At 57.9% G+C, this 25,442-nt stretch overlaps 2 protein-coding genes across 9 annotated transcripts in view; both read right to left on the bottom strand.

The window, feature by feature from the left end:
- LOC117639366 (glutamate synthase [NADH], amyloplastic) overlaps positions 1-22,377 on the bottom strand; it is a 35,168-nt gene extending 12,791 nt beyond the window's left edge. For both annotated transcript variants that reach the window (XM_034374956.1, XM_034374964.1), the window contains exons 1-4: positions 22,193-22,377; positions 1,722-1,844; positions 1,212-1,342; positions 501-753 (exon numbers count right to left, since the gene is read on the bottom strand). In XM_034374956.1, coding sequence (XP_034230847.1) covers positions 501-753; positions 1,212-1,342; positions 1,722-1,838 — 501 coding nt within the window. In that variant the 5' untranslated portion in view covers positions 1,839-1,844; positions 22,193-22,377. The remainder of the gene's footprint in view (positions 1-500; positions 754-1,211; positions 1,343-1,721; positions 1,845-22,192) is intronic.
- A 1,895-nt stretch (positions 22,378-24,272) lies between these two features.
- Positions 24,273-25,442, bottom strand: part of LOC117638898 (afadin) — a 114,791-nt gene continuing 113,621 nt past the window's right edge. For all 7 annotated transcript variants that reach the window (XM_034378276.1, XM_034394443.1, XM_034374909.1 and 4 more), the window contains one exon: positions 24,273-25,385. In XM_034378276.1, the coding sequence (XP_034234167.1) occupies positions 25,175-25,385 (211 nt within the window). In that variant the 3' untranslated portion in view covers positions 24,273-25,174. The remainder of the gene's footprint in view (positions 25,386-25,442) is intronic.

Raw genomic sequence — 25,442 nt, 5'->3', positions numbered from 1 at the left:
GGTCAAAATCCCGGACGCGTCTTGAGCTCCAAAGACTCAAACCGACCGTGTGACCCCACCAATGGATTGCTCTCCGAACGAGGAATCAATTGGTGGGGTCACACGGTCGCTTCGAGTCCAGTTTAGCGATTCTGGAGCTCAAAACGCGTCTAGGGTTTTGGCCGCCTGCACCGGTTTTCTGGCCACCGTGGAGCGGCGAGAGCGGAGGCGGGTTCGGATACTAGCCCAGGCTCCCTCGCTTTTCTGCCCAAGGGCGGATCCAGAGACGGGTTCAAAAGTAGCCTGCTTCTAGGGACAAAGTGCACTGCAAAGCCAGTGGTAAGTTTGCTTGCCACAAAATTGGCAAGACGTTTTGAATGGCAAAATTTGGCAAGCTTGGCCCCTGCTTGCCAAAATTCGGCCAGCTTATGAAGATTTCAGGTCAAAGCTTGCCAAATTCGTGGCAAGCAAACTTACCGCTGGCTTTGAAGTGTGCGACCCTGCCGGGCCCTGCCGCTTACCTGGCGGTTGAGCGCGTCGTCCTGCGCCTTGCCGGTGACGAACACCTGGCGCATGAGGGGCTCGCTCTTGCGCGCCATGAGGCCGATCTTGGTGCTGTCGACGGGCACGTCGCGCCAGCACACCACCTCGAGGCCGCACTCCTTGGCCAGCTTGGCGAAGTGCTCCTCGCAGGCGGGCCCGCTGGCCTTGTCCGTGAAGCAGATCCCCGTGGCATAGCGGCCCAGCGGCGGCAGCTCCACCTTCTGAGTCGCCCTGCAACACAGCGGGGCGTCAGGCGGCCGAACGCGGAGCGCGCGGAGCCGGAAACACAAAGCCACAAGCGGAAGAAAAGAAAAAAAAAATCAACACCAAAGTGTACTGCAATTTTTAAATGTTAGTGTTATTATTATTATGATTATTATTATTACTAGTTCGCCACCGGGCAAGAAAAGAAAGTCCCCGGGGCAAACAACTAGAGTACCATTGCCGGTTTGTCTTGCGAGCGCGCTAGCGAGCGTCACACGTTCAGGGAAACGTTCGGGGGAGGAGGAGCATTTTATTGCGACATTTCTCCGCACGCTCACCACGCCACACAGCGTTTCCGAGGCGGGTTTCCCTTTTCCCCTGTTGAAGTCACAAGGATAACACAACACACACTCGCACACGGACACACACACTCACACTGCCGCTAAAGAGGTTACAGTGTATCGTCCCGTCGGAGGGCCGCTTACCGGAGCTCCGCGGCGTACAGGTCGTGCGGGATGGCGGTGAGCACGCCCGCGCCATCGCCAGTGTCATTGTCGCACGAGCAGGCGCCGCGGTGGTTCATGCGCATCGACAGCTTCTCCGCGTCGCGGAGGATCTGCAAGCAAAACACAGTCGCTCAAGTGGTGTCTTTGGAGCAGCTCACAGTGGGCCAGAAGACCGGAGGAGGCGGTCGGAATCCCGGACGCGTTTTGAGCTCCAGAGTCGCTAAATGGGACTCGAGCCGAACGTGTGACCCCACCAATGGATTGCTCTCAGAACGAGGAATCCATTGGTGGGGTCACACGTTCGGTTCGAGTCCTGTTTGGCGACTCTGGAGCTCAAAACGCGTCCGGGATTTTGACCACCTTCTGCTCCACTGAGTGGCGGTGCTGGCGGTCAAGTAGGTGTAAGCGGCCTTTTACTTGTTACAAACTTATCCCCGCTCCATCTGCTTCGGTCAAACTCAACGTCGAACTGTCGCGCTCTGTACTCACCTTGTGTGAGCGTTGGCCATCGATGGAGACGATGAAGCCAACACCACAAGCTGCCTTCTCATTCTCGGGGCTGTACAGGCCATCTGCGGGCGGCAGCGACCAAGACTCGTTGGACATCAGGACCTGCAACATGGAACAGAACGCCGAGGTCAAGCACTGTCCTCCGAGGAAAGCAACGGTCAGAGTCGGGTATGCCGAAGTTCACTCTTTAAGCGATTCATCAGAATTCGTGTCAGAATTCATCGTCCGAATTCAGACAGCCGTCCCACTGCGTTATTCGAAATCATTTTCCCTTGGCAGCAGTACTGAGGCAGCAGTGCTGCGGCAGCACCGCCGCTTCAGACCGCGTAAGCAGCTCAGCTCGACCGAGCCGTTGCAGAGTGATTTCGAACAACAGCGCCGTCGTCGTTCTGGCTCGCTCGCACTCATGGGGCATCCAGCGAGCATGGCACAGAGGGAGAGAGAGAGAGACAGACAGAGCGACGGAGCAGTTCGGAATCAGCAGACTGATTCCGAGAGTCGTTTTTGACGCCCCGTCTCTCTCGCACCTTCACGGGGCGCCCCATGAGTGCGAGAGAGACAGCGACCAAAACGACTCTCGGAATCAGTCTGCTGCCTTCTGTTGTCGGGCGGCATTACACTTCCCGCGGCGTGATCCACTTAGGGCGCCGCGCGCCGCCACCCCATACAGTGTGTCGCCGCTTACACTCGAGGGGGTTGGAAGGGGGAGGGGAGGAGAAGAGGGGAAAGGAGGAGGGGAAGCAAGGGGAGGAGAAGGGGGGGGGAGGAAGGTGGTGCGACACCGACACGGCCGGGGCGGCCCGGGCCCGAGGCGTACGCGCTAGAGACCGCCCGTCCAACGCAATCCCATTACCGTGCGCGAGATGGGCCTTGACGTGAAACTGGCCGCGTCGTGGTCGCGGCCGCGGTTTCGTCGCTCTGCCTCTCTCGCACTCACGGCGCGTCCCGTAGGTGTGCGAGAGAGACAGAGCGAGGAGATGATCCTTCGGAAGCAGGCGGCGGGCGGGGTGGCTCCCCGACGGCCACGTGGCCCCCAGTGTACTGTCGTCTCACTCCGAACAGGGCCCTCGTGGCTCGCACCCCTTCGGAACGCTTCATCAGTGCGAGAGGGAGAGGGCACTGTCCGGAACCAGCCTGCTGTGTCTGGGTACCGTCCCGCCCGCCTGGGGACGGGTTAGGTTAGGCCAAGGGCACTGCGCGGCCCTGCTTATCAGCGTAGGGCATGGCAGTGGCGCGCCGCGTGGCGTGCGGCCCGTCCCTTGCGGTGGCGCGGAGGCTTTTACCCAATCACCGAGAGCACGACACACGCCCCGGCACGCCCCGGCACGCACGGCACGGGCCGCACAGTATCGGTGGTCAGGAATGGGCCGAGCGGTGACCTTGGCCGTGGCCTTGTCTCGAGGCGGTCGCCGCCACGCCGTGACGTGGAGCGCGGAGCTGTCGCGGTGGCCTATCGCGGCGCGCGGGTTCGAATACCGCCGCCGGCCGCCGCACAGTGGGCCAGGAGATCGGTGGAGGCGGCCAAAACTCCAGGCGCGTTTCGAGCTCCAGAGTCGCTAAGCAGGACTCAAACTAAGCGTGTGACCCCACCAATGGATCAGGCGCGGATCCAGGGGGGGGGGGGGGATGGGGGCGAAGCCGCCTGAAAGGTAGGCAAAAAGTCGCACATTACCTCTGTAGGTAGGCAACTTTCGCGACATCCCCCCCCCTGAACCCATCCCTGGATCCGCCCTTACAATGGATTCCTCGTTTGGAGAGCAATCCATTGGTGGGGTCACACGTTCGGTTCGAGTCCCATTTAGTGACTCTGGAGCTCAAAGCGCGTTTGGGATTTTGGCCGCCTCCACCGGTCTTCTGGCCCACTGTGCGCCGTTCGGTGAGGTATGTCGCGTGTCATTTTCCGTGCCGGCGTGATGGCGCGCGTGAAGCGGTCCCGTCACGCTTGGCCAGGCTGGCCAGGCCGGCCAGGCCGGCCAGGCACTCGGCCGTCGCGGCCTTGGCGGGGAAGCGGTATGAAACGGGCACCGGCACGACATGACCGCCGTCCTGCCACCATCGCCGTCCTCCGACCGCCTTCCGACGCCAAGCCGCGCAGCAGTCTGATTCCGAGAGTCGTTTTCGTCGCTCTGCCCCTCTCGCACTCACGGGGCGTCGCTTGCGTGCGAGAGAGACAGAGCGACGAAAACGACTCTCGGACTCAGTCCGCACCACAGGACGTGGCGAAGGCGGAAGGAACTGCGGTAGTAAGGGGGAGGGGCAGTCAAAACAAATCGCCAGGCCAGACCCAGGCCCTCGGCCAGGCCCTCGCGCAGGCGGTCGTCCAACCTCCGCGAAGCGCAGACACACCGTCAAAAGAGACAATCCAAAAATAAGAATCGCCGCTGGTGAGCCTTGCGTCGGTTATCATCGCCGACGCTAGAACATCCGCTGCAAAAGCGCGCTTGTGCAACTACGGCGCGCTCGGTAACAACCAGCAGACTCCAGACCCTGGGCGAGAAAAACAGAAACGCAAAACTTCCACTCGAAACGACAAAAACCCTCCTTCTGGTACTCCTTCTCTTCTAAGAACGTTCGGAATGTCCCCATCCTGAGGACAAACAAGTTACACAGCACATCTGGCGTCTCAGCCGCGCCCGCGCGCCGTCGCGGTTCAAGTTGACTCTTCAATCGTTCCGCAAACTTGGGCGCGCGCGAGGCGAGGCGAAGGAGACTGTCCGGCCGGCCGTTGCCCCGCTCAGTCGGCCAGCCTGCCAGCCTGCCGCGTAGGCCAGCCCGCCGCGACCGCGTGCGCGAAGGATGCCTACCTCCCAGGCTGACGGCCGCAGTCCAGCCCGTCTCCAGGCCACAGCTCAGGCTGGCGTACAGCACAGTGGGCCAGAAGAACGGTAGAGGCGGTCAAAATCCCGCGAACCGAACGTGTGACCCCACCAATGGATTGCTCTCCGAACGAGGAATCCATTGGTGGGGGTCACACGCTCGGTTCGAGTCCTCTTTAGCGCCTCTCGAGCTCAAAAAGCGTCTTGAGTTTTAGCCGCCGGCGCCGCTGGCCCACTGTGCGTACGGCCTGGTACGAGACGCAGTCCACTCCAAACTCCATCGTGCCTCGGCCGGCAACGCCCAGCGCGGCAGCGCCCCCCGCCAAACCCGAAGTCCCCCGAAAGTGACACAAGCCACCAAAAAGGAATTCCAATTTAAATTCGTGTCTTTTCGTTCCGGCGACTGTGCCGGACGGGGCGGCCAGTGACCTGGACCGGACCGGACCGACTGGCCGACCGACGGGGCGACGGGCAGCGGTGACAAATCATTCATCACCAAACGGGTTCCTGCCGCGCCGCTGGGCCGGCCGGGGACTTTTCAGCCGTCCCCTGTTTCTGTCTGCTCACAGTTTGCCCACATTCGAGGCCTTTCCGAGCGGATTCGTTCTGCCACTTCCATACCCTGGATACAGCACCGGCATTGCCATTTCAGTGAGGTCGACGATTCGCCCGATATTCCCCTGATCGGTATTTTAATATTAATTACTGACGTTTGGTGCTCCTGGTGCGGGACGGACGCCCACTCAGGCCACCACCAGCACGGCTTCTCACCGCGTCCTCAGTGTACCAGTGTACCAGTGCAGTGGCGCGCGGCCGCGCAGAAGACAACGACAACGACGCCACCGAAGCCCCAGCAATCCAATAATCCGCACCGGCCGGCCGCCCAGCAGACGCATTCCAAAAGGCGTTTTCGTCGCTCTGTCTCTCTCGCACTCACGGGGCGTCCCGTGTGAGTGCGAGAGACAGAGCGACGAAAGCGACTCTCGGAATCGGTCTGCAGCCTCATCGGCCGCATAGCCGCATCCACAGCATGCAATTGACGACAGGTCGATAACAGAGTCCCTCGCGCCTCGGCCACGCCGTGCGGAGCAAAGCACACTGTACAACATGAGTGCGAGAGAGACGGCCCACTCGGAAGCAGTGTGCTGGCAGCGGCCGCCCGCCCGGCATAAGCGCGCCTTTCTGCTTCATCGGGATGCGTGGCCGCGTGCGGCACGGCCAGTGGACTGAATCCGCACAGAGCTGCAGTCGGTCTCTCTCGCGCGCGCTGGGATGAAGCGCCCCATGAGAGCAAGAGAGAGAGAGAGACCTCCTACTCGGAGTCGGCCTACAGGCCAAGCCCGCAAGCCCAGCCCTCTCAGCGTGGCGTGGCGTTTGGCGTGCCGTGGAGCGTCGTGGCATGGCGGCGCGTGGCGGCTCAACGTCCTGGAGGTGACCGCCACCAACAAATGCCCACGGAAAGAAAACAGAAAACGAAAAGCAACGAAAAGCGGCGCGCCGCTGCGGTTGACAAACCGCGCATACTGAAAGGCGGCATTCAAATGACCAGCCATATTCCGCAAGTTCCTCGCGCCAAACCGCGCGAAGCCACGCAAGGCAGCACGGCGTTGCGAGCACGTCGCGCCCGCAGACTGATTCCGAAAGTCCCTTCCGTCGCTTTGTCTCTCTCGCACTCATGGCGCGTCCGTACAGGTGCGAGAGAGACAGAGAGACGAAAAAGACTCTCGTAATCAGTGCACAGGCGCGCGGCGTGTCACATAAAAGCCGCGCGCTGCAGTTTATGCACCGAAAGTCATTAGCGTGACATCGCCCTGCCCTCGGTTACATCGCGTGGCGATGAAATACGACGACGGCGCGCGCCAAGCCGACTGCCTCGTCGCTCTGTCTCTCTCGCACTCATGGGGCGTTGCGCCAGCGTGCGAGAGAGACAGGGCGACGAAAACATTGTTGGGATTCAGCCGATAGGCACCGCGCACCTCATCCTCCCAAATGAATGGCAACCTTGAGGGCGGCCGCGGTGCAGACGACGCGCCCCGCCCCGCCCCGCCCCGCCCCGCCCCGCCCCGCCCCGCCCCGCCCGCCCCCATCCTCACCACGCCCCGCTATCTGCCATTGCTATCGCCCACTGATAACTCTACAGACCGAAAAATAAATACGCATACATGTCCCTGAGGCGCTGAGGGCTCGGACGCCTCTCGCCGCATAATCACCGGAAAAACTTTCCGTCAGGTTTATTGCTGTACATTTGGCGGCCCGGTCGCCCAGTCGGCCGGCAATAGTAGAGAGGTGGGACAGTCTCGGCCAAGATAAGGCGCGGATGGCTGCGAACGCCTAGAACGCCACCGGCACAGCGCAGCGCGTCGAGCCGGCCGCGGACACAGCGAGAAGTGTTTGGGCGGCGGGCGGCAGGGCGGCAGCGAGCGGGCGGCAGTCTCTCTCGTTGTGAGCTTGGCATGGGGATGAAGGAAGGACAGTACACGACCCGGCTCACCCAAACACCGCACCGGCACTGCATCTCCACGTCACGCCGCGCCTATTGCTCCTCACCGCGTCACACGACCGCGTCACGGGGGTTGCGCCGCCAGCACACTGATTCCGAGAGTCGTTTTCGTCGCTCTGTCACTCTCGCACTCATGGGGCGTCCCCAGTAGGCGCGAGAGAGACAGAGCGACGAAAACGACTCTCGGAATCAGTCTGCAGAGCCGCCAGACGGCGCGCACAGTGGGTACCGGCGGCTCGACGACGGCGGGTACCTCCGCCTAGCCTCGCGGCAGCCCGCTACAAACGGAGGCGGGCAGAGTGGGGCGTGGCGGGGCGTGGCGGGGCGTGGCGGGGCGTGGCGGGGCGTGGCGGGGCGTGGCGGGGCGTGGCGTGGCGGGGCGCGGCGTGGCGCAGCGTGGCGGGGCAAGGCGGGGCGGTCTGAGTTATTTCCGACGCGCCCGCCCCACGTGCTCGCCTTGCCGCCTAGATGGGGCCGTGCCGGGTGCCGTGCCGGTGCTGGCCGTGCCGCGGCGGGGCTGAGGGAGGGAAGGGCCGCGTCTTAAAGTGCACGCCGCCATTGACGCCGTTTGGGAGGACGCGCGACCTTATTCTGTTCCGGTGCTGCAGCAGCTGCAGCAGGGCGGCAGCGCGGCGGTCGACCACGCCTCGGCAGCCCCGGGTCCCACCGGGTACTGTACTGCGCGCCCGCAGCCACGTTGGTGTCGAACGGTATGCATTCGTCGCTCCGTCTCTCTCGCACTCTCCAGTACGCCCAGTGGGTGCGACAGAGACGGAGCGCAGCGGAAGCGCTAACGCGCTGAACGAGCCCCAAGATCGAGACGAGCGCCATTAGCGCAGTGCCGCGAAGCCCAGCACTCGCCGCGCGACATCAAGGAAAGCACCGCGGCTAATGACGGGAAACCCGGCAGCTGCCACGCCACTGAAAAGCCAAAGCCCGAATCGTCGCCTAGGGCCGCGGCACCGCGGCCAGGGCAGCCCGCTGAAACGAAACCAACCCACAGTGGGCCAGAAGACCGTGGGCCCGGACGCGTTTCGAGCTCCAGAGTCGCTGAATGGGACTCAATCGAGCGTGTGACCCCACCAATGGATTGCTCTCCGAACGAGCAATCCATTGGTGGGGTCACACGCTCGGTTCGAGGCCTGTTTAGCGACTCTGGAGCTCGAAACGCGCCGGGAGTTTTGGCCGCCGGCGCCGGTCTTCAGGTCCACTGTGCAACCCCTTGCCGCGGTCGCCGTGGAGGTGTGAGGTAGGCCGCCTGGAAGGCAGGCGAACACACTTCGTTGCCCATCCAATGGGCAAAGAGTGCTCCATTACCCCTCCTTAGGAAATCCCTGGATCCGCGCCTGGCGCTCTCTGCTCTGTGCCAGCGCGGCGAGCGCCATCCGGGACGACCGGGACGGCGCGAACTAAACCAGGCCAATGGGGGAACGGAGCCTGCTGGGGCGGAGGGGTCGGGGCGTCGAGGGGGCGTCGCGACGCTCAATGGAATGGGACAAGCGGGCTTTGGGGCTGCAGCCATGGCACGGCAGCCACGGGCGGCGCGGCCGGCGGTGGCAGCGGACCAACACTACAACGGCAAGGCCCACCACGTGGCACGGCCTAAACACACGCCGAGCAGCGCACGCCCTCTTTCTCTCACTAGAGAAATTAGTTCACTCACTCTCTCTCTCTCTCTTTCTACGTTCTACAAATCGGCCGGCCAGTCGGACAATGCGGCAGTCGAGCGGTTTGTCGCTGTCTCTCTCGCACCCGTGCGGAGAGCAAAGTGAGTGCGACAGAGACAGAGAGGCTCGGCAGTCTGCTGCGTCAGCCCGAGCCGCGCGCTGACAGCCACTCAGCAAGTCGCGGCCAAGACAGAAAAAACAGAAAGAAAAGAAAAATGGACTCGAGGGCTCGAAAGGCGAACGTGCTCTGGTTTGGCATGGACGGGTATGTCGCGCAGCGGTGCCACACAGTGGGCCAGAAGACCGGTGGAGGCGGTCGAAATCCCGGACGGGTTTTAAGCTCCAGAGAGGCTAAACGGGACTCGAACCAAACGTGTGACCCCACCAATGGATTGCTCTCCGAACGAGGAGTTCATTAGTGGGCGCCACACGCTCGGTTCGAGTCTTGTTTAGCGACTCTGGAGCTCAAAACGCGTCTAGAGTTTTGAGCGCCTCCGCCGGTGTCCTGGCCCACTGGGCCGATGCATAGACAAACGGGGAAAGGTCTCGAGACCGACAAACAGCGCCATGCGATTATCTTTCAAGTACCGATTTGTCGATGGGGGAGAGCTGGTCAGGCGAGCAGGTGCGGCAGTCGGCTCTCCACCTTTCCTTTCTTTCCATACAGACGGAAGGGCAGGCGGACGCGGACACCGCTGTCGCAAGGCAGCGGCCAGACAAACAAAGTACTTTACTTTACAGCCGATAATGAGGTGCGCGATGGAGACGGTCGAGGTCCACCCGGACGGCGCAACACGACGCGACGCAGTGCGTGCTGCCGGCCTGGCGGTCAAAACTCTAGACGCGTTTTGAGCTCCAGAGTCGCTAAACAGACCTCGAACCGAACGAGCGACCCCACCGAGGATGCCATACCGAGTCAGCCGAAGCTCATTCTAAGGCCGAAATTGTAACGGTACAGGGTAAAAACCGAACCTGGTTTTCCCAGGAAGCCTATGGTAGAGACATACGCGATTTCCAGGGAGTTCCTGGGAAAACCAGGAACCGTTTTTACCGTGTAGGGGCGCAAGGTGAGGCACCAGGGCGTATCAACATGGGAGGGGGGGGCAACCTTTTGCCCTTGATGACACCCCTGATGGGTAGGAAATTTGTAATTCAATCCGCCGGTAAGTAGGCAAAAAGTGCCACACAACTCCCCCTCTCCTTTTCGCCCCTGCCTCATCGCGCTCCCTCCTCCACTCAAGTGGCGTCCCATTTGGGTGCGAGAGAGACAGAGCGACGAAACGCAAAACATACTGTGTACGGTTGATTCGGCACAGGCGTGACGCAGGTAAGCCCCTCCCTCCGCCCTTGGCGCGCGGTTTTTAATCTGCAAAGGGCTCTGCCTAACCTTGGCGCCACCGCAGGGCCACGCCGAGAGCCACGCCCAGCGCACCCGGCGCCCTTATGGGCACACAGCCCCGGGGACCGGCGCGGCGCGCCACGGCGGACCAATCGAGGGCCCCACAGTGGGCCAGACCGGTGGAGGCGGACAAAACTCAAGGCGCGTTTTGAGCTCCAGAGTCGCTAAATGGGACTCGAACCGAACGTGTGACCCCACCAATGGATTGCTCTCCGAACGAGGAATCCATTGGTGGGGTCACACGTTCGGTTCGAGTCCTGTTTAGCGACTCTGGAGCTCAAAACGCGCACAGAGTTTTGTCCGCCTCCACCGGTCTTCTGGCCCACTGTGGGCCGGCCCTTGGCCCAGCCAGCCCTTGCTGACGGCCTGACGGATCGAACTGCGCCTCGGTCCCCAAAGTTTGCCGTCACGTGTCCTCACGCGTGGCCCGCGTGGTGGGCCGGGCTCGGGCCCTGCAGGCTCATTCCCAACAGCGCTTTCGTCGCGTGCTCGCTCTGTCTCTCTCCCTCTTGCACCCATGGGGTGACTCTGTCTCTCTCACACTCTCCGGAAAGAGTCCTTCGGACGCAGAGACAGAGTGACAGCAGTGCTTTCGCCGCCGACTCCGCGCGATAAGGGTGTGAGAGAGACAGAGCTCCTGAGCCCATGATGGTCCCGGGCGTGACCGGCCTGGCGACTGGCCGCGCGATTTCAGCGCTTTCCAGCTTTCAGCAGACTGATTCCGAGAGTCGTTTCCGCCTTTCAGTCTCTCTCGCACTCACGGCGCGTCCCATAGAGGTGCGAGGGAGACAGGGCGACGAAAACGACTCTCGGAATCAGTCTGCGGGCCTCAAAAGGCTGAAAGAGCGAGGGCCAGCGTGCGGCGCGGAGGAGGCCGGGACGTTCGTGGAAATACTATTTCGCGCACATCATCTGGTTTGGCCATCTCGGAGCAGCGCTCCCTTTCAGAGAGGGGCCGGTGTAAGCGGGATATCCTACTCCCCGGATTGAGTTACTCCCCAGTACACCATCCCTAGGGACAATGTACTCCCCCCTTAGGGAGAGTACACCATCCCTGGGGATAGTGTACTCCCCTACCTCGAGAGGGGGGGAGTACATTGGCCCTAGGGATGGTGTACTCCCCCACCAGCAGGGGAGTACTTGGTCCCTAGGGATAATGTACTCCCCCAAATGGCAGACGTCATAGGGCAGATGCCGTTGTCGGGTTGGTTGGGTGGGTTTTCCTTGCATCGACGGAAGGCTACTTAATATTCTAAATCTAAACTGTCCAACCAATCCTAACCAAACCTAACGAGCTCGGGATAGATCTTACTCTACTCGCGACGGATGTTACCCTACTCTTGACAGATATTATAATCAAACTTAATGGTCCAACCAGTCCTAACCTAACCTAACGGGCTCCTCACAGATCTTACTCAACTCGCGACAGATCTTACCCTACTCTTGACCCTACCCTTCTCTTGGAAGGGGAGAACATGTACTCCCATGCTGGTAGGGGAGTACAATATCCCTAGGGACCAAGTACTCCCCTGCTAGTGGGGGGAGTACATTGGCCCTAGGGATGGTGTACTCCCCCGGGGGAGTACATCATCCCTAGGGACAATGTACTCCCCATAAAGGGGGAGGACACCATCCCTAGTGCCAATGTACTTCCCCCCTCGAGAGAAGGGGGAGTACATTGACCCTAGGGATAGTGTACTCCCGGGGGAGTACACCATCCCTAGGGTCAATGTACTCCCGCCCTCTCGAGGTAGGGGAGTACACTATCCCTAGGGATGGTGTACTCTCCCTAAGGGGGGAGTACACTGTCCCTAGGGATGATGTACTCCTGGGAGTCAATGGTCACGAGAGTATAATGCCCCGCCCAGACCGGGCCCAAAAACCGAGACCGTCTTTCGGTTATTTTCGATCTTCGGTCGCGCCGCTCCATTCGCCCACGGAGCAGAATGGTATGGAGCAACGGATCAGGCCCAGCGGCATAGGGCCGGCGAACTACCTTTCGCGGCGGCACTTGGTGCTTGCTCCGGCCGCCACCGCGCGGCGCTCGCGTCGTTATGGCTCTGCCCCGGCCGCTGGGCGCCTCTGCCGGCCACTGTGAGGCATGGACCGGGGACGGTTTTTCGGCTGTAAGTCCTAAACCGTTCAAATTAAATGGGTAGAGTAAGCGAGGCGATTGTAGGTCTCAGTCTAAGCTACAATCGGCTCGCTTAGTATACCCCTCTAACTGCAGCGGCCTAGGAGCTAGGACTAAAAAACCATCTCCCGCCGGCAGCCCCAGGCCCCATGGTCCATACTACAATCACAAAAATATAAAACAATCCAGTTGCTTTCAATAAAACTGCATAATTGCGTCTCGGTATTGCATAGTTTAATTGTTATCAGGACATAAGACCATAACAGTGGCTGCATAGCCTTTTCGATTTAGAAATCAAGAACCTATAGTAATTGACGTAACTTAATTTGTAATGCCTGGCTCAAAAGGTTTGGCAAGCGAGGAAACTGTGGGAACCTAATAAAATTGGCTTCAATTTAATAACTGTGCTTGAAAGCATAAAGTAGCATTATACTCAGATTTTTTGAAAAATTAAAAAATAAAGAATTATTGACGCTTCATGTGCCATCAGGCAATACTTGAAAAGCAAACGTAAAGTCACCTTCTGACTACATCTTTAATGATTTCAGTTTTAAGTCACGACAACTGTACTCATTTGTTTCAAAAGTCTTCATTTTGACTTAAGGGGAGGTTCTGGTGAAAATGCTATTTTCTCCTAAATAGTTCCCACTGTGAAAATTTGTTAAAAATTTGATGTCTTATCAAGTATTTATTAAAATTTTTCATTGGGGAGGCACATTCTATGCCCTGAATCCAGTCGCAGAGCCTTTTTCTCCCATTTAGGCTATAACTTAAAAAATCTTCTTGCGCATACTATTTTGTCGTAAAAGGTTGGCTTAGACATTTTTCACTTCTTCGATTCATTTTTTAAAAATGCCGGCATGCCCATCTCAAAATGTCAATTGCATTTTTATTCGCAAGCTTTCTAACCAAGCATTTCACTAAAATTGATCAAAAATGTACAAAATAGACAAATTTTAGGGACTTTTCAGCTTAAAAAGCTAATAATTAATAATATAATGGAAGTTTTGAGCTATGCATGCCGGAATCTTTTGAAAATGAGTCGAAGAAGTGAAAAATGTCAAGGTCAACCTTTTACGACAAAATAGTATGCGCAAGGAGATTTATTAAGATACAGCCAAAATAGGCTCAAAAAGACTCTTCGACTGGGTTTACAGCCTGGCATGTGCCTTCAAAAGTCAAATTTTAGTCTCCCCAATGAAAAATTTTATATTCCGTACAAATTATGACTGTAGGATCCATTTGGAAAATGGCAAGATTTTCACCAGAACCTCCCCTTAAGCTTTTAACCAGGCATCATAAAGTAAATTCCGTCAAATATCATGACTACTCGATTTCTAAAACAATGTGCATTCCAGCAATTGTAATGACACCATTACGTAAACATATTTTAGCTGAACAATATTCAACCACAATCATGCAATTTAATTAGAAATTAATGGATTGTATAATGTTTTTCTTTATCTCTGGAGAAAAGCATAGACAGGGGCTGGGGCCTGGGGCTGCCGGCGCCGGCGGGAGATGGTTTTTCAGTCCTAGCTCCTAGGCCGCTGCAGTTAGAGGGGTATACTAAGCGAGCCGATTGTAGCTTAGACTGAGACCTACAATCGCCTCGCTTACTCTACCCATTTAATTTGAACGGTTTAGGACTTACAGCCGAAAAACCGTCCCCGGTCCATGCCTCACAGTGGCCGGCAGAGGCGCCCAGCGGCCGGGGCAGAGCCATAACGACGCGAGCGCCGCGCGGTGGCGGCCGGAGCAAGCACCAACTGCCGCCGCGAAAGGTAGTTCGGTTTTCGTGCATAGCTGATCCTCCATACCATTCTGCTCCGTGATTCGCCCGTCCACGCCAGGCTGCCATGGAGGCTCCGCCAGGCTACGCCGCCAAGCCAGGCCGCAGAAGAAGTCGTTCAAAATCGATTCTCGAAGTTGAAGCGCGGCCCCTCGGGGCGCCGTGCTGCTCCGCCTGCTCCGCCGGCAGCGCGGAAAAAACTCAGCACAGTCCCGCCAATCTCGACGAATCGCCTTTATTGAAAATCCCACTTCCCCTCCCCGCCCGTGCGCTGCTGTCATACGCACGCAACGCAGCGCCACTGCTAGTCGCACAGCATTCCTCTCCAAACTACGCCATAGTAATCCCCCCCTCCCCAACTCTCGGTTTTTAAGTCCGCCGCGGAAGGTAAACAAACACATTGGAGCGTGTGACCGTGTGGCGCCGCGAGACGATCGCTGTGGCGCAGCGATATTCGATACCTCGATAACAAGTGCGCCGATTGTCTGGGCGGGAATGGAGTGCAGCGGTGACGTCATCGACGCGGATGCATGCGCTGCATGGGAAGGATTATTCCGTTACGCGAGAGCGGGAAAAATCAACTCAGCCAAGCCATCTTCCATGTGGATATCCGGCGTTTCGTTTCAGGTCGAGTATGGAAACTCTGGTGCTGTACAGCACAGCCAACAATGAATGGGGCGAATTGGGCGCGCTGCAGCTTATCACCAGGCGGGCGTGTCTCGCGTGGCGTGGCGTCGCGTATGCAGTCGCGTAGCCGTGGGCGGTGGGTGCGTGGAGCCTTGAGAGGAGGGGCGGAGCGGGAGGTTGTTGACACAGCCGGTGCGGCTAGACTCTAGCTAGGCCCTAGATGCCGTGGACTCGGCCAAGCCGACCGGGGCAGCCCGGCAGGCCAGACCCAGACGTACCGCACACTGTAAAAAATGTTGCAAATTTTTGAAACCCATTGGCGTGCGAAATTTTGCCACCCAATGTATAAAGACTCCAGTTGCACCCAGTGGGTTGCAGAAGGCCACTGTACCAGCCCACTTGATGAAATACATCGACCCGTTGGACAGCGAAATTTGCTATTGTGTCGTCGAAAATCCGTACATCTGAGACGAAATTCATGATTTGGGTGATTTGGGCTCTGAGCTCACCCACATGTTCAAATTTAGTATCTTGTGGGTTGAAAAAGTTGCCGTCCACGTGAGAGAATTTACACATGTGGAGATTCTCGGATGGCCCACCATGCCCACCTGTAGAAAAGTTAACATTGTGGTTAAGCTGAGTTCCTCAACTTGCCCACAAATGCAAATCATCCATCGAGGGCGCCGCTAACGGCAGACGGTCTCGAGCCGGCTGGGTCAAGTAGCCTCCGCCGAGCGTCTTCGACTAGCTAGCGTGGTGGCGCAGTGGTCAGAGGGGTCGGGTCCTGAGTGGAGATTGCAGGTTCGATGCCCATGCACCTCGTGATTTTTCTGAGGTCAGCCCGCATTTTAAGACACCTCTAACCGGGATCTATACACGTGGGCAAGTTGGGGAGCGTCTTGCGGCCAAGATGCAAAATTTATGCACCTTGGGCAGCGGGAGCGCCTACTGTTGCCCACGTGAGAAATTCACTATTTGGGTAAGAACGGTTCCCTTATACACCCATTGGGCAACAAAATTTTGGCGCCAGTGGGTTACTGAATTTCGCAACCCTTTGGGCTGTGAAATTCGTGATCGAAGGGTGGGTGCAGGGGCGTTTCACCACCCAAGTAGCAAAAATTTGCAACTTTTTTTTTTACAGTGCACCCACCGCACTATCCATCCGTGTGGCCGTGACATTGGCAATGCCAGTGGCCCGCCTGGCCTCGCCTGGCCTCGCCCCCCGTGCCCACCGAGGCCGAGACCGTGGCGGCTGTGGGTCAAGGCGGACTGTCGCGCCTCATGAGACCCAAGACCCCGTTCAAGGCTCTAAATGTCTTACGGTCACCTCCACTCCCGTGTGTATGGAGAATATGCACTTCAAATTGCAGATTTTGAGAGAGTGGCGTGCGCAGAAATTTTGAAGGGGGTGGGGAGGTTCATGGTTTCAAGAACGCTTTTTGCCTACCTTCAGCCGGAATGTGTCGCAATTCGCCTATACCTTTCAGGTGCCTCCCTTATGACAAAAGGGGAAGGGGGGGGGGGGGTCATGCCCTCTCTTTCTCTCTCCAGCACGCCACTGGTCTGAGGTGGTGGTCGACGCCACGACATGTCATTGCGATGCGCCCGAGAATGCTCGCGGCACCGCCACAGTCTCGCCTTGCATAAGAGCAGACGATATACTTCGACCCCTGCCCCACCTCGTCGTACGCACCCACACGGCGAGGAGATACGACTGCACTCTCTAAAAGAATGACAGTGTGTGGAGTGAATTACATGGTGTCGAACGAAAAGACAGAATCACAAGGCACAGTTTCGTGCACCATGGTTTCGAAAAATAAAAATCGATAAATTTCCATTGTGGGTCTGTGTGTGGGACTGTACACTGGTAGCCAACGAATGTGACGTCACATTCACATTCGTTGGCTACCAGTGTAACCCCGGCAAACTTGTTCGATTTTATATAGGTAACCGCGCCTTTCACTGACAGTGTAGGCTGGGCCTGTCGGATCAGCCCTCCGCCTATAACCGTGTCACGTTCGCGCGTTCGCGTCGCGAGTCAGCGGTGCGAGTTATCTGGAGGAAGTGCGGGAGAGATATTCCAGGAAGGCCTCACAACGCGCCGCGCCTCACATTCGCGATAAGGAAGGGACGCCACTGCCACCGACGGGAAAAAAAAACAACACGAAAAAAATAAATCACACAAAAAAGAACGACACGACAAATTAATTAATTACTGGTAGATGTACCGATGCCCCGACCACGCAGGCCACGCCGGGCCACGCCCCGCGAGTGCGAATCTCAGCGTCACCGTCTTATCGGTGATAAGGCGACGCTGTGACGTCCCGGGCAATTAGCATACTTATCAACAAGGCGCGAAAAGGAGAGAAGGGGGGGGGGAGATGGGAGAGACGCGGAGGGAAGTCTCCAATGACATGAAAACGGGACTCACGAGGCGCCAGGCGGTATTGCACAACGGAGTTGAAATGATTAGCAACTCATTCATCAGTGAGCGCTGCCCTGCCCGCCTCACAGTGGGCTAGAAGACCGGGGGAGGCGGTCGAAACCCTCAACGCGTTTTGAGCTCCAGAGTCGCTAAGTAGGACTCGAACCGAACGTGTGACCCCACCAATGGATTGCTCTCCGAACGAGGAATCCATTGGTGGGGTCACACGTTCGGTTCGAGGATTCCGACCGCCTCTACAGAGTAGGTACAGCAGCATGCTCACTCGACCCCAAAACAGCCGGCAGCGGCCGCAGCGCTCGGAGCGGGCGCGTTCTTTATCTCGTTTTCGCGGAAAAGAGTGCAAGTCAGATTTGCACAGCCAGATCTCCTGCTGCCGCTGGTGTCCCGCCCACGCAGCCCGAAGAAAGGGAGCGACGGGGAGAAAAGGGGTGGAAAGAAAGGTGTGTGGGGGGGGGGGGAATCGAGTTGTCTTTCCCGTATTACAGCGCATTACAGCAACATGGCCGCCAGAAATAGTCCAGCGCGCTGCCGACTCCACAATGGACCCGTTTTCGGCGAATCGGGGCGGTCGCCGTTCTTGGCGTGGGAGAAGGAGGAGCCGAAGAAGAAAGAGGATAGAGGGAAGAGGAGAGGAAGGAGGAGGAGAGAGGGGCCGGCCGTCAATGCCTTGGGCCGAAATAGACTGTGCATGACGCACGGTCTTCCCTTTCGAACCAACGCCAGTGTATGAGAGCCAATGCCTTGGCCACTGCCCCCTCGGACGCCCCAGACGGCCACCAAACGCCAAGAGCCCGACCGACTGGCTGGACGACTGGTCGCCAAAAGGACAAGGGCCAGAAGACCGGTGGAGGTGCCCAAAACTGAAGACGCGTTTTGAGCTCCAGAGTCGCTGATAAGGACTCGAACCGAACGTGTGACCCCACCAATGGATTCCTCGTTCGGGGAGCAATCCATGCATCCGATATGAAAAATTGAAACACACACACGTGTGTCAATGCAGGCCAGCGCCAGGGGGTCGATAGTCGCGACACGATTTCGAGGCCGCCACCCAAACCGGACGCGGAAGCGGAGCCACCGGAAGGGCCAGCCGAAGGACCGTCGCTCTGTCTCTCTCGCACTCATGGGGCGTCCCGTAGGGGTGCGAGGGAGACGGCGACACAGCGGCAAGGGGTAAAGAGGGAAGCTCGACGACCGCAATTGCTCTCGAGTCTAGAGGGCCCTTCTGGCCGACCCCCTCCACCAGGCAGTTGCAGTGCTCCGCCACTGCCGTCGCCGGCCGTCGGCACAAGCCCCCAACAACGAGAAAAGGGCGGTAAAGTCAAAACAGAAAAAAAGCTGAGCTCGTCACTGTCAGCGGTACCGCCCACATGCCCACCCACTCCACTGTCAGCGAAAGCAGCAGGCGGCGAATGGCCCGAAACGGGGCAAAGGGCAAAGCGTTGCAAAATGTGTGGAAAACTCTCAACTCAAAGATACTTCCCACATACTTCCCACGCCCGAAACCTTACAAAGTATTTTCAACATGTGTAAGGTAGAACAAACCATTTAGTTTGTTATACGAAGAATTAGTTAGCTCTCTTTCAAAAGGCCTGAATGTAAAATTTTGACCCACGAGCATTTGCCAACAGAATGACAGCAGCAACGAGCCCCGATGAAAACAAGGACACCAAAGACCATAAGCAGCCAAGGATCAATGCAAAGTACACAACGAGCTACCCCGGCCCAACTGCCGAGAACAAACTTGGAAGCGAGCCGAGTTCCGGCGGAGACAGCAGCGCGAACAGTGTGTCGTCGCTCTGTCTCTCTCGCACCCCAACGGGACGCCCCATGAGTGAGAGGGACAGAAAGCAGGGTTCGGAATCAGTCGCGACTGACGAACTGCTGAACTTGGATAAGCCGAGGAGGTGAACCAGGGAAGCGCTTGGGGGCGCGAGCGAGGGGGCGGAGGGGAGGGGGTCCCGTCCACGACACTCGCTGCGCCGGGCCGACTCCAGTTTGGGAGGCACGAACGAACCGGTGTTACAAGGGTTAAAAATATCCACGGCCGGGACCAGCAGGGTCGGCGCATTCCTCGTCTGGAGCCAGTCTAGAGGGACCGGATTACACTGGATATCTTTTGTCAGCGACCGGAAAGTCTCGTCTGCAAGTCGGCGAAGGCCGGGGGCTCGACTCGCCAAGGGCCGGCCGAAGGTGCCAACGGTGCTCGAACGGTGCCCTTGGGTCCACCAAATAAATCCATCCATAGGTTCCATCCAAAGGTTCGATTCAAAGGCTCGATTCAAAGGCTCGATTCAAAGGTTCGATTCAAAGGTTCGATTCAAAGGTTCGATTCAAAGGTTCGATTCAAAGGTTCGATTCAAAGGTTCGATTCAAAGGTTCCATTTCAAGGGTTCCATTTCAAGGGTTCCATTTCAAGGGTTCCATTTCAAGGGTTCATTCAAAAATCCCATCCAATGGTTCCAAAGGTTTCAATGTTTCCGACGCAGGAACAGTTTCATGAAGGTTCCAATGGGCGGCCGTAAGAAGGCGGTTCTTGACCTAGTGGTCGCGGTGGTCGCGGTGTGGCTGCTGGGACTAGAGCCCGGGCGGTATCGAGCGCCCAGTGGAGCCACCACAGACAGAATAATTGACCAGTCCAGTCGGCAGTGCCAACCCCGCAGCGACGAAGCCGGCACCCCGCGCGCACCGCGGCGGGGCCACCACGCCACGCAGCGCCACGCCACGCCGCGCCCCGGTCACGAACGAGGACCGAGGACCCACCCCACGACGAACAGGTGTGTGTGCGCCCGCGGGCCGGCTGGCTAGAGGCACGGCAAGCCAGGGGGGGCAAACCGACAGCACGAAAGCGCAGAGCGGCGACAGAGCGGCAGCACGCTGCTGCGTCAGCTTCATTTTTTCTAAATTTATTTTTGCTGAGCTCCTCGTGGTCCTCGATGAACCTCAGAGTGTGAAGTGATTGCCTTTGAGACAGTCGGCAGCGGGTCGCGAGCTGGTACAGCAGACTGATTCCGAGAGTCGTTTCCGTCGCTCCGTCTCTCTCGTACTCATGGGGCGCCCCGATCAGGTGCGAGAGAGGCAGAGCGACGAGAACGACTCTCGCGGCATCAGTCTGTAGCGGCGGCAAAGGCAAAAGGCGATCACCACGCGCACCGCTCTCTGCGCAAGCTCGCCGGCAGTATCAGGCCGTATTAGCACTAGTCAGCATTACCTATCGATTTCCGAACGGCCGCCAGCTGGCCGTAAACGGGCCGCCCTGCCTCGCGGCGCCTCGCCGACGCGCCCGGGACGCCCGCACCACAGCGCCTATCCCACACGGCCCACACGGCCTCGGCCAGGAATCAACCAACGTGCAGACTGATTCCGAGAGTCGTTGTCGTCGCTGTCTCCCTCGCACTCATGGGGCGCCCCGTACAGGTGCGAGAGAGACAGAGCGACGAAAACGACCATCGGAATCAGTCACGGCCAAGGAATCAACTAACCCGGCCTCGACCTCGGCCGTAGAATCAACTAACCCGGCCTCGGCCTCCCTTCACGCATCTAGAGGGTGGCGGCGGCGCCTCCCCTTCGCCGCCCTTGCGCCCCACGGGCCTCGTCTCGGCCTCGTCCTCTTGCTCGTTGCACGGCGTCGTCACGTTACTGTACTGCGCTGCGGCGGCGTGGTGGCGTCTGGGGGCGACGTCGGCCACCCTTCACCGCCATGCCGGGGAGGGCTGCGGGCTGCGCGGCAGCGCGTCGGGTGGCGCGGCGCGCGGCGAGACCAGCGAGACCTTGGATGCGAAGCCACCCTCCACCCCCACTCTCCGTTCCGTCTCTCTCGCCCCTTCTCGAGCATTCGATTGTTTGCCTTGGGCCTGGCGAGGCGGCCGAGGCCTGCAAGCACACCGCTGGAGAGCTCCGTCCACCCCCTCCCTCCCCTCCCCGCCGCTCGGATCCTGTTCAGTACCCCGCGGACGAAATAAAACATGGCTTTGCTAAATATTCCAGGACAATAACGGCGTCTCCGTGCTCAGCCAATTCGGCGAGACGCGCCATGGCACACTCCAGCGAGCTCGGGCAAGTGAGCCAGCAGACTGATTCCGAACGGCGTTTTGCCGATGTCTCTCTCCCACTGACACGGGACGCCCCGCGAGAGCGAGAGAGACAGAGCGACGACATTGATGTGAGGACGAAGGAACGCGACTGCCTCGGCAGGCCTCGCCCAGCAACCATTCACAAAAGCAGCTCCTGTCCTGTCAGGACCTGCAGACTGATTCCGAGAGTCGTGTTCATCGCTGTCTCTCTCCCACCTGTAGGGGACGCCCCATGAGTGCGAGAGAGACAGAGCGACGAAAAGGACTCTCGGAATGAGTCCGCTGGCCGTGACCTCGAGAAAAACATTGAGAAGGCAAGCGGGCAGGTATAATAAAGGAAAGACCTGCATCGAGCTTTCCATTCTTGTCCTATCGCTGCCACCAGGCTGCCATCCCACCCCCGCAGGCCCACACAGGCGCGGAGCTCCCCTCCCCCCACCCTCCCCCGCGTGCCTCACTGCACCATTCATGCTCCAAGATCAAGCTCGCGTTCTCGCGTTGCTGGGATCTGCACGGAACAGCTGATGTGGAAAGTCGTCGTGAACGCCGTCGCAGCAGACGACATTTCGGCCCGATCGACACACACACAGACAGTGGCGTGCGCAGGGGGGGGGTCAGGGGGGTCATGACCCCCCCCTTTGGCCACTAGACAGCCGCCTTGAAGGTAGGCAAATTGCGTCACTTTCCCCCTGTAAGTAGGCAAAAAGCGTGGCCTGACCCCCCCCTTTCAAAATTTCTGCGCACGCCACTGCACACAGACGCAGCAGACCGCGGGCGGGGGCGTACACTGTATACAGGAGTGGCGACGGAAGGTATGACAGACGACTTCCTATCACCTCCTTGCCGAACCCACGACTCCTCTGTGGCCAATTAGCAGATTGATTCCGAGAAGCGTTTTCGTCGCTCTGTCTCTCTCGCACTCGTGAGGCGTTCCCTGAGAAGGAGCGGCGGAAACGACTCTCGGAATCAGTCTGCAGCGATCCGAAGTCCATCACTCACCGTATTACGGTTTTCCGGGCAGGATTGTGGAAGGAGAATGTGTGACACTCCTTCTTCGAGAGACTCCGCCTCGGCTTGCCCGCAAGACGACACTACACTTGACAGGGCGGGCGGTGTCGGGGCCGTCGCGGTGCGCGGTGCTACGCGGCGCCGTGAGTTCTGTGCACGGCGCGGCAGGCGGCACAGCACTGGGCGGTGCCGGGGCCGGGGGCCGGGGCTGGCGGCTGGCTGGGCGGATGGGTCCTGCTCAGCCGGTGGCCGGTAGCCCTGCTGGACCCTGCTGGGGCGGCGGGCTGCCCGGTGTCTCTGACAGGGGCGAGAGGGTGGAGGTGGTGGGCCGGGTGCAGGTGAGAGGTTCCAACGAAATCCGCCGCCTCGCAGACGGGCCAATATACTGTCAACTCTTATTGACAACAACAACAACTCGAATTGGCAGGGCCGCTCGGGAGGTGCTCGCGTCTTGGGCGTTCCGGCTCGACTGTTTAGCGTTTGCGTTACGGTTTCGCTCGGAGTCTTTTCGCAGAGCGAGACAGCGACGGGCTGGTGCGAGGAGGAGCGAGCCGAGCGCGCACGACAACTGCCGACTGCCGAAGTCCGAAGCGAGGGAGACTGGTGCAGCGGGACTCGGCTCGGGACTGCTCGTGCCTGCTCCCTTCCCTATCGACTGATCGCACGGACGGCACGGCGCGGCACGGCGGCGGCCGAAGCGCGGCGCCGCAGGCCAGGGGAGGGGGCGGCGGGGGCGGGGAGGGAAGGACAGGGTTGCGGGGGTGGAGGGCTGCGCGGTGCGCGGGGTTACGCGGGGTGGGCGCGGTGCCAGGCAAAGGCAGAAGGGCGCAGGATGGCGACGCTTCCCTCGGCGTCCGGTAGAGCTCGCTGGCGTCGAGCCCACGTGACTGGCGCAGCCAATGGGAGGGCGAGGCGCGCGGCTCGAACGCGGCGCGCAACCCGAACAGGGACGCGACGGGGACACGGGGGTAGGTAGGCGCACTGGCAGCCCGGGGAGAGATAACATTCAAACGCTTCCCGTCGAAGCTGACGTCAAAGCGGGATGTTGGCAGACGAAACGCGAAAGAAGGGACAACGAAAAGGCCTTGCATCGACCGGGGCGCGAACCACGGCCCGCCGAAACGCCACCGCCACGCCGTCCGCGCACTGTCGAGCGACTCCGAAGGGTCCTTTCGTCGCTCTGTCTCTCTCGCACCCCGACGCAACACCGCATTGAGTGCGATCGTTCTGAATCACTCGGCAGCAGCGCGCCCGATAGGCATCGTTTCCGTTTTCCACGCCGCGGCCCGCTGGTCGGGTGGCCGTCCGATGACTTGTGACGACGGCGCCCTACACCACACACGCCAGCCACACCACACACGGGCAGCACGTCGCCAGCGCGTGACTCCCTTATCCAAACGATCCGCATTGACGACGCAGTACGTAACAACCGGTCCGAATGACGCGAAGAGCGCGAGGGCGTCAAAAGAGGTGGGCGCTCGGGTGGACGTCTGGCGGCCTCCCTTGACTCAACGAGATCACTGACATTTCCATTTCAGCCCTCGCCCACTGTTTGTCCACGTGATGATAGTCCGCGGTGGAGGTGGAGGCGGGCGCCCCCAACGCCTTATCGCTTATCGGGTCATCAGGTGCTGTGCCATCCTATCCTATCCGATCCAATCCGTCGTCGGCCTGCACACATGTCGGCCGAATCGCTGCGCGGAACGCGAGCGAGTCCTTTATCGCATCGCGAATCACCCCGAAGCGATACCACATGGCAGCGTGGGACCCGCCCATCGGTTTCTCGCTCCGTCTCTCTCGCACCCTTACGCAGAGCCCCATGAGTGCGAGAGAGACAGAGCGACGAAACGACTCTTTTGAATCGCTCGGCTGGGAGGCAACAGGCAACTAGACGGGCGCCTCGGCGCCATGAGAGTAGGCAACCCAACTGCCTCTGATGCAGTGTAGGTTGTCCCCTTCGCGGCGTTGTCATCCCAATTCACCAGATTAAACTCAGATATTTTTTTACTTCAGCGCCGACTTTTTTCTGGATATTTCTTGACTTTAGGAAGACAAAAAAAAAATAAAAAAATAACGAGGCAAAAACTTTATTTATCGATTTTATTTGTTCCTTGTCTTGTAAAGATGTCATTTACTATACATACATGCAATAATAGTATTTGCCTTTACATAGATACATATAACATGAAATACAATTGATGAAAATTTACATTATACATAATATAGTCAAACTTTAAAATTTCCTATTCCATGCTAAATAGCTATCTCTCAAATATTTTCTACAACAATAGGAGCAAGTGTAAAAATAGACTCACAAAATTTAATTCAAGCTTCATTTAGGTACAGCTCATACAGCTTTAAGCTACAATAAACTTTCATAAGATGTTATGGTTCAATAAGCAACCATATCACAATAAAGGTACAGGACACATTGTTGTCAAAAATACTACAAAACATAAAATGTCCAACAAGAAATAGTAATACTCTTCCTCTAAAAAGGAATTTGTCATAACATTCAATAAAATCTCATGATCTTTGCTACAAACATTTCTCGTCAAGAGCTGGAAAAATAAATAATAAACAACACATCACACATTCAGCTCAAAGAGCTATTTCATGATTACAAATGCATATTACACTTTGATACAATGACGTGCTGTCGGCTAAACTATGTACACAACTAGAGCCAGCCAGACTGAAAGACAAACTCAAAAACGACAAATCTATAGTTACAATAGGTGAGAATGACAAAGATAAACAAACTTGCCACATCAGCTGGACGGCTTCTTGGCATAAAAAATCAGCCACTACATTATGAACATGATATTGCTGGTTGTACACAAACAAACAAAAAAAGACTAAGTGGATAAAACAAAAATTACAATTGATTTTATACAAAAACATTTCTAAAAATAAAGGTAAAAAGGACAAGAAAACACATCACTCCCAACAGTACAGTATAGTTGATCTTATTTATGAGTTATTAGCTGCAGGAGAAGCTATGGTGTCTATGTCCCTCTGCGCTCGGGATATTTTAACCTTGTCTCGGGGAGTGCCATCTTCACCAGTCTCCATGGCAAACATCTTCATCTTCTCCTTGAAGGTAAGTTTCTCGGGTACTCTGGATGTTTGTTGCTTCTGCTGTTGCTGCTGCTGTTCAGCCAACCTCCTTTGCCTTGGATCCCTGGTTCAACAAGACAAAACAAGTGAAAAAGTGAACTGAAAAATCCAAACTACCAAA

Source organism: Thrips palmi, unplaced genomic scaffold (genome assembly GCF_012932325.1).
Source record: "Thrips palmi isolate BJ-2018 unplaced genomic scaffold, TpBJ-2018v1 HiC_scaffold_1, whole genome shotgun sequence".
Classification (NCBI taxonomy): domain Eukaryota; kingdom Metazoa; phylum Arthropoda; class Insecta; order Thysanoptera; family Thripidae; genus Thrips; species Thrips palmi.
This window is presented reverse-complemented; position numbering and strand designations above follow the sequence as displayed.